Consider the following 15,193-nt stretch of genomic DNA (forward strand, 5'->3'; position numbering starts at 1 on the left):
CTGAAAAGATGGTGGAAGCAGAGTCTTTGGTATTTTTAAGGCACAACTGGATAGATTTTTGATAAATGAAGTTAGATTATCGTAGATAAGAGGGAACGTAGAGTAATCCGATGAACCATGATTGAATGGTGATGCAGGTTTGAGGGGTGAAATGATCTACGCCTGCTTGCAATTCATACACAGATTAAGGTCATAAAATTGCCAAGTACTTGAGTGCCTTTCAAAGAAAATTAAAATCTTCTCGGGGGAAAGTGTTACAGATGGGTACAACATTGATTGTTGACACACAGGCTGATGTAAAGTCCTGGCCTGCGAACCTCCTACAACCTGCTGAAGGATTTTTCATTTTGCATTGGACAAGGGAATATTCTTTGAAATAAAAGTTTTCCAGTTTGTCATCCTGTTTTGTATTTGCTTTCTCCTAGGTAAAAATTGGACACTTGAGACTGTCCTGTCAACATTGACTGCCAGATTTGGAAAGCGTGTCATCATAGACTTTTTTGTTGGGACAGATGACAAGAACTCCAATGTTTACATAATCCATGTATGTGACTTTGAGAAAATTCTCTTTTGCAAAACTGCCATTTTGATGCATTCTTTTGCAAAATATAACTTTTATCCATAGCATGCACATTTCAAATTTTTTTTTGCCTGATTGAAAAAGTCACGCTGGGGTAGATTTTGTAAATGATGTGTCCTCATTACAGACTGTAAGGAGGAAAACTAAAATAGATGAGGATTGAATGGATCGTTGTTGAAATTAAAAGAAGAGGTGTGGGAGGGGGGGAGGGATCTATAATTCTACCAGCAGGTTCTGGAGATTCATTGCTTAATTCCTAATTCCCTGACCAGGCCAATTCACACATTGCCAGCAGCACATATTGTTAAAACAATATTACTTTTTCATTGATGTCTAGGTCAAGATTAGATGTCAAAAATTTGCAATCGATGTAACATTAAATGTATTTTAACTTTTGGTGAATTAACAGATTGATCAACCCCACCTAGGCTTGCCTTCCCGGGATTACTTTGAATGCACTGGTGCTTATAAGGAGGTATGTAATTTGTAATTATGTTTCAAGTGGTTTTAAATCTTGAATATAGAGTATAACATGAATCATACATTAGGTTAGGGAGATGTTTGATAGAATAAATAAGAAGCAACTGTTTCCTTTGGCAAGAATTAAGATAATTGATCAATTAATAATGAGATAAATTTAGAGAGATAAGAGGGGAATTTGCTTTGTGGTGTTTTGATTTGGAATGCAGTGCCTGAAAATGGTGGTGGGAACAGAGTTGGAGGTAATTTTACAAAGAAATTGGACTGTGTGTAATGCGGAAAAGAGAAGTAAAGTTCAATGAATGGGTTTGCATCTTGAAAGACTGGGCAGAGAGATGGTGGGCTGACTGGCCTCTTATGTTCTGTATTCCAAGAAGCTAGAATCAAACACACTTAACAGCCAGTATCGCAAATCATATCTCACCACCTTGGTCACACTGAGACCTAATTGTATAGAGGCTAAGTCTTCAGACACATCAACCTTCTCAAGATTATCTGATTAATTTTTCACTGAGAAAACTTAATAAAACAGTTGATGCCGTGTTTAGTTTTTGAAAGATTATGGACTTATATAAATTAGGAGCAGGAGTAGGCTGTTCTATCCCTCAAAATTGCTCTGCCCTTCAATAAGATCATGACTGATCTATTTACTCCACAATCCCACTAATGCTGTAAACATTTGAATCCCTTGCTTTTGAAGAATCTATCCACCTCTACCTGAAAGAAAACGTTTCTATTGCCTTTTGAGGATGAGAATGTCAGTATTAGAATTGCAGGTACCTTAAGCGCCAACCTTAAGATATTTTTAACCAATCTGTTCAGACACATGACTGGGATAGGGGGGACTTCAACTCTGGCCTACTGGTCCAGAGGTACAATGGTCAACCTTAACAGCTTCTCTTATTTCTGTTTCTTCTTATTGCCTTTGTGTGGAGTCGCAGAAAATGGGGGAGATATGAAATGAGTAGTTTGCATCAGTATTGACCGTGGAAAAAGATATGGAAGATATAGACTGTTGGGAAATAGATGATGACATCTTGCAAAATATCCAGATTACAGAGGAGGAAGTGCTGGATGTCTTGGAACGCATAAAGGTGGATAAATCCCCAGGACCTGATCAGGTGTGGCCTAGAACTCTGTGGGAAGCTAGGGAAGTGATTGCTGGGCCTCTTGCTGAGATATTTGTATCATCAATAGTCACAGGTGAGGTGCCAGAAGACTGGAGGTTGGCAAACATGGTGCCACTGTTGAAGAAGGGTGGTATGGACAAGCCAGGGAACTATAGACCAGTGACACTGACCTCGGTGGTGGGCAAGTTGTTGGAGGGAATCCTGAGGGACAGGATGTACATGTATTTGGAAAGGCAAGGACTGATTAGGGATAGTCAACATGGCTTTGTGCGTGGGAAATCATGCCTCACAAACTTGATTGAGTTTTTTGAAGAAGTAACAAAGAGGATTGATGCGGGCAGAGCAGTAAATGTGATCTATATGGACATCAGTAAGACGTTCAACAAGGTTCCCCATGGGAGACTGATTAGCAAGGTTAGATCTCATGGAATGCAGGGAGAACTAGCCATTTGGATACAGAACTGGCTCAAAGGTAGAAGACAGAGGGTGGTGGTGGTGGTGGAGGGTTGTTTTTCAGACTGGAGGCCTGTGACCAATGGAGTTCCACAAGGATCGATGCTGGGTCCTCGGCTTTTTGTCATTTACATAAATGATTTGGATGTGAGCTTAAGAGGTACAGTTAGTAAGTTTGCAGATGACACCAAAATTTGAGCTGTAGTGGACAGTGAAGAGGGTTACCTCAGATTACAACAGGATCTGGACCAGATGGGCCAATGGGCTGAGAAGTGGCAGATGGAGTTTAATTCAGATAAATGTGAGGTGCTGCATTTTGGGAAAGCAAATCTTAGCAGGACTTTTACAGTTAATGGTAAGGTCCTCGGGAGAGTTGCTGAACAAAGAGACCTTTGGAGTGCAGATTCATAGCTCCTTGAAAGTGGAATTGCAGATAGATAGGATGGTGAAGAAGGTGTTTGGTATGCTTTCCTTTATTGGTCAGAGTATTGAGTACAAGAGTTGGGAGGTCATGTGGCAGCTGTACAGGACATTGGTTACGCCACTGTTGGAATATTGTATGCAATTCTGGTCTCCTTCCTATCGGAAAAATGTTATGAAACTTGAAAGGGTTCAGAAAAGATTGAAAAGGATGTTGCCAAGGTTGGAGGATTTGAGCTATAGGGAGAGGCTGAACAGGCTGGGTTTTTTTCCCTGGAGCTTGGGAGGCTGAGGGATGACCTTATAGAGGTTTACAAAATTGACGGACATGGATAGGGTAAATAGGCAAAGTATTTTCCCTGGGTTCAGGGAGTTGAGAACTAGAGGGCATAGGTTTAAGGTGAGAGGGGAAAGGTATAAAAGGGACCTAAGGAGCAACTTTTTCACAGAGGGTGGTACGAGTATGGAATGAGCTGCCAGAGGAAGTGGTGGAGGCTGGTACAATTGCAACATTTAAGAGGCATTTGGATGGGTATATGAATAGGAAGGGTTTGGATGGATATAGGCCAGGAGCCAACAGGTGGGACTGGATTGGGTTATGATATCTGGTCGGCATGGACGGGTTGGACTGAAGGGTCTGTTTTTGTGCTGTACATCTCTATGACTCTATCTGGAGGCTGCAGACAGCAATAGGTTGGCAGTTGGAGTGTAGTGTGCAAAAATGTGAGATTGTTCTTGCCAAAATGAACAATGACTGCAGAATTGTAAAGTGGAAAGGTATTGTAGTGCTTGAGTCACTAAAAGCTGGCATGCAAGTGCAGCAAATTATCAAGAAGGCTGCTGGAATTCAACCCTTTATTACAACTGAATTGTACATAAAAGTAGAATGTTAAGCTTCAGTTATACAAGGCATTTGGTGAGAAAATATCTGGTGCACTGTTTGCAGGTTTGGTCTCCTCTCAGGAAGTATATAAGTACATGGATTTGGATGTTGTTTACCAGATTGATACCATGAATGAGCAGAATGTCTTATGAGCAAGGATTGGACAGACTGGGATTGTTTAGAAGAGTGAGGGGTGAATTGATTGAAGAACGTAAGATCGTAGAAGATGTTGACAATTGGGATCTAGAATGGATGCTTCCTTCTGTGGTTAAGACCAGAGCTAAGGGACATGATTTAAAAGATATAGTCTAAGTTTTAGGACAAAGGTGAGGAAAATAATTTTCCCAGGGGGTTTTGCAACTTTGTAGATTTCTCCCTTTGAAGGCAGAGGAAGGGGGGCAGGGGGGAGTGGGTGGAGCAATCATTAATTTTTCTTGAAGTGGGGGTGGATACATTCTTGTTGGGCAGGGAAATCAAGGGTTAGTTGGGAATGGAACATTCATGACATGAACAGATCGACAGTGATCTGATTGAATGGCAGTGCAGGCTCGTGGAGCCAAATGCCTCACTGTGCTCCTAGTTTATGTTCCCACTCTATCCAGTGGGCTGGGATGAAAGGAGAATGCAGGGTGTGGTGGTGGAGAGCTTGTGATGAAAAGGAAGCAACACCCTTTGCTCAGCCTCCAGTGTACCAGGATTCAGCTTCCTTGCTGTAGGTAAAATCCAGTGGTGGTGGAGGATGTCCTATTACTTAGCTGCTTCTGGGTCTCAGTTGGCCCAGAAGTGAGAGATCCCTGCTGTTAATATCACTGTGGGGACAGGAAATGGTGAGTAGGCAATGGGGATAGCATTAATGTTATGGCACCCCCACCTTTATCTCTTAACTAATCTACCTCCTCTTCCACTCTTTGCTGGGTGGGGTGGGCAATTACTGTAAAACTCTGGCCAACATTTTCAATGTTTATTCTCATCAAGCCAACTTCTGCTCCAAGCTATAGCTGTTAAATTTGGAACCAACTTTGATTTTTATAAAAAGGCACAGACTTACCATATGGATCTTTATTCCTTGAAACTAAGTTGACAGTCTTTGTTGATCACAAGCCTGTGAATCCATTTTAATGAATGCAATTACAGGAGATCATTTGTTCTCTTTTTGCAGATGTTAGGATGTTTGGGCTTTAAACTCAGCAAGGCATTAGATTGTGAATGTGGCTGGTATTACACATTGATATGGGTTTTATTACTGGGAAAGCATTTAACTTAATAATACCACAGTAAATTCAGTATGTAACCTCAGGCCATCAAAAGCAAAGAGTGACTATATTAAAATATAAATGGCCAACAATTTCAGCCAGATTACATAATTTTCTAAAGCAAATACAGAAAATTGTAGAGAAATTCAGCAGGTCTGGCAGCATCCTTTGGAGAGAGAAACAGAGTTAACAATTCGAGTCTAGCATGACTCTTTTTCATAACTTCTTAATCATTTGCAAATTGTAACCTTATGGACATAGAATAGGCTACTCCTGCTCCAATTTTGTATGTTTGTTGAAATTATTTTAACTTCTCACGCACATATGTCCAATATCTAACTCCCCACTCCCTATGTGTCTCAAAGATGCTGATTCAATTCAGTAACTTTCCATAGGGAGCAACAGTCGTTCCCTCTCTCCGAAAAGTGGGCCTCTTCATTTGGGGATCTAGAAAGAGTTGCATGGAATTTCCATCACATCCTATTCAGTAAAAATGCTTAGTGCCGATGTTCATGCTCCACAAATATCCCCATCCTCAGCAATAGAAGACGCCGCTCAAAAGTTTAAAAGACAAGGCTGATGTATTTGTCCACCTTCAACCAGCGTGCCGAGGAGATCTCAGCCTCTCCAGCAATCCCAGTCTTCAGCTAATTTGACTTGCTTCACATGATGTCAAGAAATGTCTGGAGACACTGGGTACTCAAATGCTATGGTCCAGATAACATCCTGGCAATGGTCCTGAAGACTGAATAGTACTTTCTGTGTGGAGTGCGCACATTCTCCACATGTCAATGTGACTTTCCTCTGGGTGCTTCAGGCCTTTAAATGATGGTCACCTTTGATCCCAATAAAAGCTGATAATGGGTTACATAGCTGCACTTTCCAGCTATACCTGTGAACAAGTTCATCCTTGGTATTGAAGCTACCAAGGCAATTAAGACAGTTGTTTCACTGTGGCAGAGTTCATATTATGAGTGTCCACAAGTTGAAAATGAGATGGCTAGGAAAGTGAAATCCTTAGATTAGATTACGTACAGTGTGGAAGTAGGCCCTTTGGCCCAACAAGTCCATGCTGACCCGCCGAAGTGCAACCCACCCATACCCCTACATTTACCCCCTACCTAACACTACAGGCAATTTAGCATGGCCAATTCACCTGACCTGCACATTTTTGGACTGTGGGAGGAAACCGGAGCACCCGGAGAAAACTCACACAGACACGGGGAGAATGTGCAAACACCACACAGTCAGTCGCCTAAGGCGGGAATTGAACCCGGGGGTCTGGCGCTGTGAGGCAGCAGTGCTAACCACCATGAACACAGATGGGACTTCTTGACCCAAGGTTAAAGCAAATTGGGGTGTACGTAACCTATGCGTAATAATACAAGAAATAAGAACAAGATTAGGACGTATGGTACCTCAGGTCTGCTCCACCATTCAGTACGATTGTCATTCGGTAGTACGGAGCGTGAGTATTGCTGAAAAAAAGTTCTATTGAAGCTTTTTGTCTTGCAGTCATCAGAACAATTTTGTAAGAAAAGATATTGTGAAGGGATTTAACAATTGAGGGGAAGTGCTCATTAGTTGGCAAGTGTATTCTGACTGGCAGAAGCATTGCCATGGAGAATGCATCAGTTAGCGGTGACTGACAGCTAATTCACAAACCTTGTTTAAATTCTGTAGAAGGCAGAATGACTCTGATGGTTCTGATTCCATGACAAATGAATTGGAAAATGGTTGTCACCTATTTTGTTACATGTATACAGGCACAGTGTGTGTACATGTTCTTTCTGTCTACAAAGGAGCCTATTTATTAATATATGTAACTTCCAGTATGTGTAAGTGATACAGTGATCCGAGTTGAGTTGAAAAATGTGGTGCTGGAAAAACACAGCAGCCAGGCAGCATCTGAGGAGCAGGAGAATCGACGTTTCAGGCATAAGCCCTTCTTCAGGAATCTCCTGTTCCTCGGATGCTGCCTGGCCTGCTGTGTTTTTCCAGCACCACATTTTTCAACTCTGGTACTCCAGCATTTGCAGTCCTCACTTTCTCCCTGTGATCCTAGTTGACAACTGTAAGTTGATTCTCAGCATAATTCTTCATGCACTCAGCATAATGTAGCAGATGGTGGACCATTGCAAAATCACATCAAATATTGGACATGGTGTTGCAAGTTTTGCAAGTGCTAGCTGGCTGAGTATAGTCAGTACCTGACTTGTTGCAAACAGCCAAAGTGATATGCTGTTTAACATGATCTGCTGCTCCTTTGAACATATGGCCTGGATGCCTAACATCACACAGGCTTTTGAAAATCACGATGCTCGTCATTTTGTAATTTGGCAGCTCAAGATGTTTGTTTTTAAAAGAATTTAAATGCAGTTATATTTAACAAATGAGTTTTTATAAATGGAGGGTCTGTTATGAAACAATGCATTGTTAAAGGACAATTAAGAAGTTGTCTCATCGTGTGTCCTAAATCTTACCAGTGCTAGATACAGGGTGAGTTGGCAGAGTTGAAAAATGTGGTGCTGGAAAAACTCGGACTAAAGGATGCAGTTGTTAACCTGTTAATATTGTCTGAGTTGCTAATAAATTAGCATAAGGGCCATGGTTACTGGTTACTGGTTACAGGTGTGTAGGTTGACGTGAAAGTTTGAGTTGCTACGTGGATGGGTACACAGGCATCAGGTAGAGGGGCCAAGCGAGCTGAGTGGAGAGAAAAAGGTGACAGTGCTTGGCATAAATGGAGCACAGGCAGCATGAAGAACGAATGAGGAGATGGGAGGGCTGAGTTTTTATTTACAGTTTTGACTTTTTTGCTATATACATGGCCAGGTGCACCAAGGCAGGCCTTCCACCCAGTCCACCACCTCAAACAGAAGCTACTGCACTATTTGCAGTCCAACTTCCACAGTTTCTGAATAACCTGGATCAACTCCCCTTCCACTAAACCATAGCCCCTTCACCCCTACCAGCCCCAAATGAAAACCCCAACTTCTGGGGCACTTTTTACCAGATCATGTTTGCTGAGCTGTGAATTGTCCTGACTCTGTTCTTTCAACCTGTTAGTGAAAATTCTGGCCTTAGCTCTTCATTCTTCTTCTAAGTTCTGACTTAGAGCAGCGGGTACGCCCAACTGAGCCAAACTGTTCCCTAAATAAAGTTAGTGGTATTGGAAAATAGTTCAGAAAGTCAAATCTGACATTGCCTGAAAAGAGACCCCTGCCTTTGACCACTAATTAAAAACCAAGCATAATTTTCTTTTCTATTGGGGAGAAAAGAAATACTTTTGTTGAGTAAAGACTTCATAGCCACGGATAAACCTTGCAGTTATGTCATAGAACTGCTCCTCACTCGGCATAAATAGCACAGTGTGGGCAGAATTGAAAAAGGTAAAAGAAATTGCAGAGAAGCATATGAGATAGACCAATTAGCATTAAGTGGTAGAGTTTTTGGGGTAGGCTTTCAGTAATGTAGCAGTAAGATTAGAGCCTGGAATATCATGTATTGAAGAATTTAGTTTTAACCTGTAATTATTCATGTTATAAGGAAGCCTGAGCGTGAAGACAGCTCTTGACCTTTCCTTCTCCTGAACCAGTCTATCTTGAACCCAAACTGATGGATGTGAGTGTAAAACCACACAGCAAAAGCACTTTCATTTGCAGATTTCTTTTTTCCAAGTTCAAAATTTCTCTTGAAACAACTGTACCCTGATGGATAGTGAAGGGAAAAGGTGACATCATGGTAAGTTGGGTCGTAGTTTATATGATCTCAGCAGCTTTTCTTTCTTCATCTATGAAGATACCTCCACACGATAAGAAGTGACACTTCTCATCTGGGCTTGACCCAAGTGCACCTGTTCAGTTGTTTCATCTTGGTTCCATGACACTAGTCAAAGATGTGCAGGCAACCAAACCCACTAGAGAAATGGACAGGTTGACCATTTGCCTTGTTATCGTGAAACTTGCCGCATGCTTTGTCAGGGATGCCTGAGCATAGATCAGTTGTGCTTATACTTCAATCACGTAGGAGTCATTGATACTGTCGCACTGTTGGAAATCTTAAGAGGGCAATAGAAAAATATTTTGCATTTATACAGCACTTATCACAAACCACAGAATATCCTAAAGCATTTTCCAAACACTGGTGTATTGTTGCAACTGAAATCACTGTTGTGGTACAGGTGGATAAACACCACTACAGAACAGCCTCAATTATCCAAACCAAGTTGGGCAGGGAGTATTTTGTTCGGATAACTGATTGTTCAGATAGCTGATCTGATCACAAACAAAGGAAGCATTTACAGGACCTTGAGATATTGTTCCAACAATCTGGAATTTGGATAATTGATGTTTGGATAACTGAGGTTATTCTGTATTGCAAATGTAACCGTATTATTTATTTGGCGGGTGGGGAGAAGATGGAGAGACAAAAAAGATAATTATAGTCCAGTCAGCCTAACATCAGTAATGGAAAAATGTTGCAGTGAATTATAAAAGATGTGACAGCAAAACATTCATAAAGCATTCGCAGAATTGAACAAATCCACTGGAGTTTTTTTGAGGATGTAACTCGTAAAATAGGTAAAGGAAAACCAGTGGGTGTGATGGATGTGGATTTTCAAAAGAGGTTTAATAAAATCCCACATAAGAGGTTAGTGGCCAAACTTAAAGGACATGAGATTAGGGATAGTACATTGGCATGGATTGAAAATTGGTTGAGACAGGAAACAGAGAGGGAATAAAGTGGTCTTTTTGCAGGAGATAGTCAGTGACTAGTGGGTACTCAAGAATCAGTGCTTGAGCTCCAGCTATTCACAGTGTATGTAAATAACCTGGATAAAGGAATCAAATACAACATTTCCAAGTTTGGGCAAGATAGTAAGTTGTAAGGAGAATGCAATGAGGCTTCAAGGTGATTTTGACAAGTTGAGTGAGTGGAAAAACACATGACAGATGCAATACATTCTGGTTAAATATGAAGTTATACAGTTCACTGTGAAGAATATTATGTCATATAGTGATATTTGTGAAATATGAATGTACAAGGCGATCTGGGTGTCCTTGTACACTAATCAATGAAAGCAAACAGGCAAATATAACATGTAATCAGGAGAACAAATGGCATTTTGGGTTTTATTGCCAGTGGATTTGAGTAGGAGTGTCTTGCTGCAGTTACGCAGGACTTTGGTGAGACCACACCTGGAATAATATTACATTCCATTTTGGTCTCCTTATCTAAGAAAGAATATATCCACTGTGGACAGAGTGCAATATCAGATTATCTACTGAGGTAGGAAGTAGAATCCCCTGAAGTGACATTGGTTCGATTGTGACTATATTCACTGGAGTTTAAAAGGATATGAGGGGATCTGAACAGATGAAATTCTATAAGAGCTGGACAGACTAGGTGCAACAAAGGAAGTTTTCCCTAGTTGAGGAGTCTAGAACCAGGGATCACAATCCCAGGCTATGGAATGGTCCTTTTAGGACTGAGGTGAGGAAAATGTTCTTCACTCAAAGAGTAGTGAACCAATGGAAGTCTCAACCACAGGAGTCTCAACGTGGAGGGCAAGTTGCTGACTATATTCAAGAAGAGTTTGGTACATTTTTAGATATTAAAGGTTTTAAGGGATGTAGGGAGAAAGCAGGAACATGGCATTGAGGGAAAGGATCAGCCATAATTATATTGAATGATAGACCAGGCTTGAAGGGCCAAATAGCCCACTCCTGCTCCAAGTTTCTATCTTTCAATTTGTCAGTTAAAACACAACACATTCCCCAAATAACTGTGTAACAGTGGATAATAATCTGTTTCAGTGATTTGATTGGCTGATAATTGTTGGACATACCTTCTGCTCTTCTTCAAACCATGGCATGGGATATTTTGCATTCAGTGTCGAAGAGTGTGGTGCTGGAAAAGCACAGCCGAGCAAGCAGCATCCGAGGACTAGAAGAATCGATGTTTTAAGCATAAGCGCTTCATCAGAATCCTGATGAAAAGCTTATGCTAGCAACATCAATTCTTTTTTGTTCCTCAGATGCTGCCTGACTGGTCGTGGTTTTCCAGCACCACACTCTTTTACTCTGATTTCCAGCATCTGCAGTGCTCACTTTCTCCATATTTTACATTCACCTGAGAGGACAGATAGAAACAGAGTAAATCAACATTTGGCACCTCCAGCAATGCAGCGCTACAGTAGGGCATCAGTCTATATTACATGTTCATCATTTTGCAGTCAGAGACGAACAACCTTCTGCAGTACTCAGAGGAATGGTCCATGTTCTTTCTTTTCTGTGCTTTTTGCTATCTGAAACTATATAGGCACCTGATTCAGTGCCTGATGAGGTTATTTAATCTTTCAAATGATATGGTTCCTAGAGAAGGTTAAGCAATTTCTTTTAGTAATAATGCTGCTAGTATTTGACTCTGTTTCCTCTTATCACTAAGTTTTTGCTGATGATAATGCTCAGTAATTAGGATGCATAAGTTCATAGGCAGTGCAGATATTTGCCAATTTTGAAGTGGTCCTTCATTCTTTGATTGTTGACAGGCAGCAATAACCACGATGGTAAGCATAGTGTCGTATTCTAACAAAGCAGGTCCAGGGAGCAATTCCATAGGTCTCTCTTTTTGAAGGGGTCTTGCATTTTCTCTACAGCATCATCCCTAGAGTGTAAATTATCTTATGACTTCAAAGATTCCATGTTCGCTTTTAGCCAAGGCTGCTACCTTTCCCAGTGCGGTCTTTTCCAATACGTAAGACATGTAATTGGGACTCCAGATGTGTCTAATTTTCCAGCAAAACAAATGAGCAACAGACACAGTAAGTATTGGACTGTCTCCTCAAAACTCATATATGCAGCTCTTGTGCAGATGAACTTTAAGCAATCTTAATGACATGGTCAGATGAAAAGCAGGTTTGTGAACATTTTTTGATCACTGTGGCTGCATTTGCTTCCCTAGCTCGTCGATGATGGTAAATCTTAAGTGGATATTCACAAGTGAATTTTATTTACCAATATGTAAAACATTCTGAACCAAGTTAGTATATAATGTCACCATAGCCACATCTGCAGCTAGTTAGCTGTTTCCATTGGATCACATTATTCGAATCTGAGTGTGTTTGAGGTTTTGTTTCAAACTATCTGAAATGATGTGGTTTTAGAGTCACGAGCAGAAATAGAGAGACTAAGTCATAAAGTCTATTTCCACTCAGGAGTTTGTTTCACAATTTAGTTAGATCATCACAAATCTATCTCCCTGTCTTGATTCCCTGACACTTAAAGCTTCTCCTTAATAAAAAAGTTCAGCTTAGAAGGTATATGGATTCAGCAAACAATGACTTTAGAAGGCAAATTGCCACCAGAAGGGGAAAAAAATTGAAAGAAGCAGTCTTGGACGATATTCATAACCCATTGTCAATGAAAAAGGCACACATAAAGGAGTTTGTGCATAAATTGTTTGGTCAGGACCTGGAATTCCATCCCTAACAGGATTGTGGCTCTCCCTGTAGTGCATGGAATGGAGCAGTTCAATAAGGTATCTTGCTACCACCTTCTCAAAGGCAAGTAGAGAAGGCAATAAAACTTGGCCCAGCCAGCAACATCCTATGAGTGGATTAACAGTAAGACTGCCAATCTCTGCATTGCTCCCCTTGGCAATGCCCTGGCCAATCAAGAGCCTAGCTCCAAGTTCTGAGGTTAATCAGCAAATTATTATTGACAGTTATTGGACCCAACTGGATCACCATACTAACCACGGTCCAACCAATCAGCACTCTCTTCTCATGCTATTTAAATTAATATTTCTTTTCAAAGTTTTGTTTCTTGCATCTCAGTCATGATACATGCAAGATGAAAAGCTTTGCATTTTTCTCTTTTTAACAAAGTTCAAGTTCTGTATTTCCAAGGAATGATGAGATACAATCAGAGCTTAATTGATCTTATTACAACAACTACCTCCACATGAAGCTCCTTCTACTGGCCTCGTCTCACCTTGTCAATATGGTCTTCTATTTCTTTCTCTCACAAGAATCAGAAGTACAGTATCAACATTTTTACATGACACCAAACTAAGGGGTACTGGTTATTACTGAGGAAGGCAGCAATAAAATCCAAGACCTTAATACATTTGCTGAATGAGTAAATATATGTTCAATAATAAATGCTGCATTTTGACAGAATAGATGGAGTAAGATGCACATGGCTTGCAAAATAAAATGGTGTGGAAGTGTAAAAGATTGTGGGATACAGATTTGCCTATTAAAATCAGCACCGATTAATAAAGACATAAGAATTGCAAACAAAGCAGAACAGCTTTTGTTTAAGTCTTGAGTGGGATGGGAACATCACTGTCATGTTCAATATTTGTTGCCCATTCCTGATTGCCTTTAAACTGGCTCTTCAGAGAATTTCAGAAGGTAATTTAGAGTCAACCATATTGTTATAGTTCTGGAGTCAAATGGTGATCAAACCCAGGTAAGGATGGCAGATTTCCTTCCCTAAAGATCAATAGTGAACTAGATGGGGTTTTAGGACAATGGACACCTTTAGACTAGCTTCCAATTTCAGATTTTTTACTGAATTCAAATTTCACCTCTTCAAAAAGGTGGAAATGATTCCCTGAAGATAAGATTTCAGAACTAGAGAAGATTAGTCAAAACTTATGTCAAATCCTGCTTGCACCACACTGTACAATTCTGGTTTCCACATCATGAAAGGAATATAGAGGCATTGAGAAGGTGTAAAAGATATAGCAGGATGATATCAGAACTGAAGGGTCATAGCTTTAAATAGAGATCTGCTCGCCTTGGGGTCCCTTTTGCCTGAAAAATAAGACTGCAAAATTATACTATTGGCTATTTTAACAAAACTGGTTGGAATCTAGATTTTTTCCAAGACTATTATGTATCCATTTATTTATTTCCCTACAGACATGTCAAGCTTACTCGATGTTTATGAGAAATGTGGCTACATTGGTTCGTAAGGACAAAGGATTAACCATAAATAGCTCCCAAATTGAAGATGATATGAATATGGTTCTGGAGTTCGAGAAGGAGTTAGCTAATGTAAGTCCTTTTATCTTTTTACTGCCCCTTATGTGCTTCTCACATATACAGATAAGATATAGTGAGTTGATTTCACTCCATGGTACTGAAAATAATTGGACTATACAGAACAAAAATCCTGCGTGTTCTGACTGAAAAAAGACAGTTATTTGAGGTTGTAGTGTTGTTATCTGTCATAAAATCCAAGCTTGGAAAGAGGAAACTGAGTTTTGTGATCCTTGGCTCAGAATTTTGTTTTATTATTTTATGGAGTATGGGCTTTACTGCCTGGGCCACAAAGGGGAAACAACGTTTTACATCTATCCTGCCAAGCTCCCTATGTTTCATTAAAGTGTCCTGTCATTCTTCTAAACTTCAAAGAGTTCAAGCCCACATACTCAACATCTCCTTATAAGAAAATCACTCTGTCCATGGGATCAACATAGTAAGCCTTCTCTGGGCTGCCTTCAATGTGAGTATGTCTTTCCTCTGATGAAGGAACCAAAACTGTTCACAGTATTCCAGCTGTGATCTGACTATGCATTATATATTTTTAGCAAGACCTCCCTAGTTTTGAACTCTGTTCCCTTTGAAATAAAGATCAACATTTCATTTACCTTCCCTATTACCCATTGAACATAATGTTAGCATTTTGTGCTTTATGTACTATAATATGTCACCCCTCCTTTTCCATAGCTTTCTGCACTTTTTCCCCAATTAAATAATATTCAGCTCTTCTATTCTTTTTATAATAATTTTCCCATAGTACATTCTGTTTGCCTAGTTTATTTTTAACCCATCAATTAACCTTTCTGTATTCGCTCTGTACACTAACCTTGCAAACATGCATTCACTTCCATCATCCGTGTCATTAATAAATATTATAAGTAATTATGGACCTGGCACTGATTCCTATGGCACTCCAGTTGTAGGTTGCCATCATGA

At 40.2% G+C, this 15,193-nt stretch overlaps 1 protein-coding gene across 2 annotated transcripts in view; it reads left to right on the plus strand.

Moving 5' to 3' along the window:
* LOC122556163 (neprilysin-like) overlaps positions 1-15,193 on the plus strand; it is a 185,017-nt gene that overhangs the window by 89,538 nt on the left and 80,286 nt on the right. For both annotated transcript variants that reach the window (XM_043702673.2, XM_043702674.2), the window contains exons 7-9: positions 426-544; positions 990-1,055; positions 14,135-14,269. In XM_043702673.2, the coding sequence (XP_043558608.2) occupies positions 426-544; positions 990-1,055; positions 14,135-14,269 (320 nt within the window). The remainder of the gene's footprint in view (positions 1-425; positions 545-989; positions 1,056-14,134; positions 14,270-15,193) is intronic.

The sequence above is a fragment of the Chiloscyllium plagiosum genome, unplaced genomic scaffold, assembly GCF_037043375.1.
Source record: "Chiloscyllium plagiosum isolate Xiang-an unplaced genomic scaffold, Cpla_swu_hap1 HiC_scaffold_13, whole genome shotgun sequence".
Classification (NCBI taxonomy): domain Eukaryota; kingdom Metazoa; phylum Chordata; class Chondrichthyes; order Orectolobiformes; family Hemiscylliidae; genus Chiloscyllium; species Chiloscyllium plagiosum.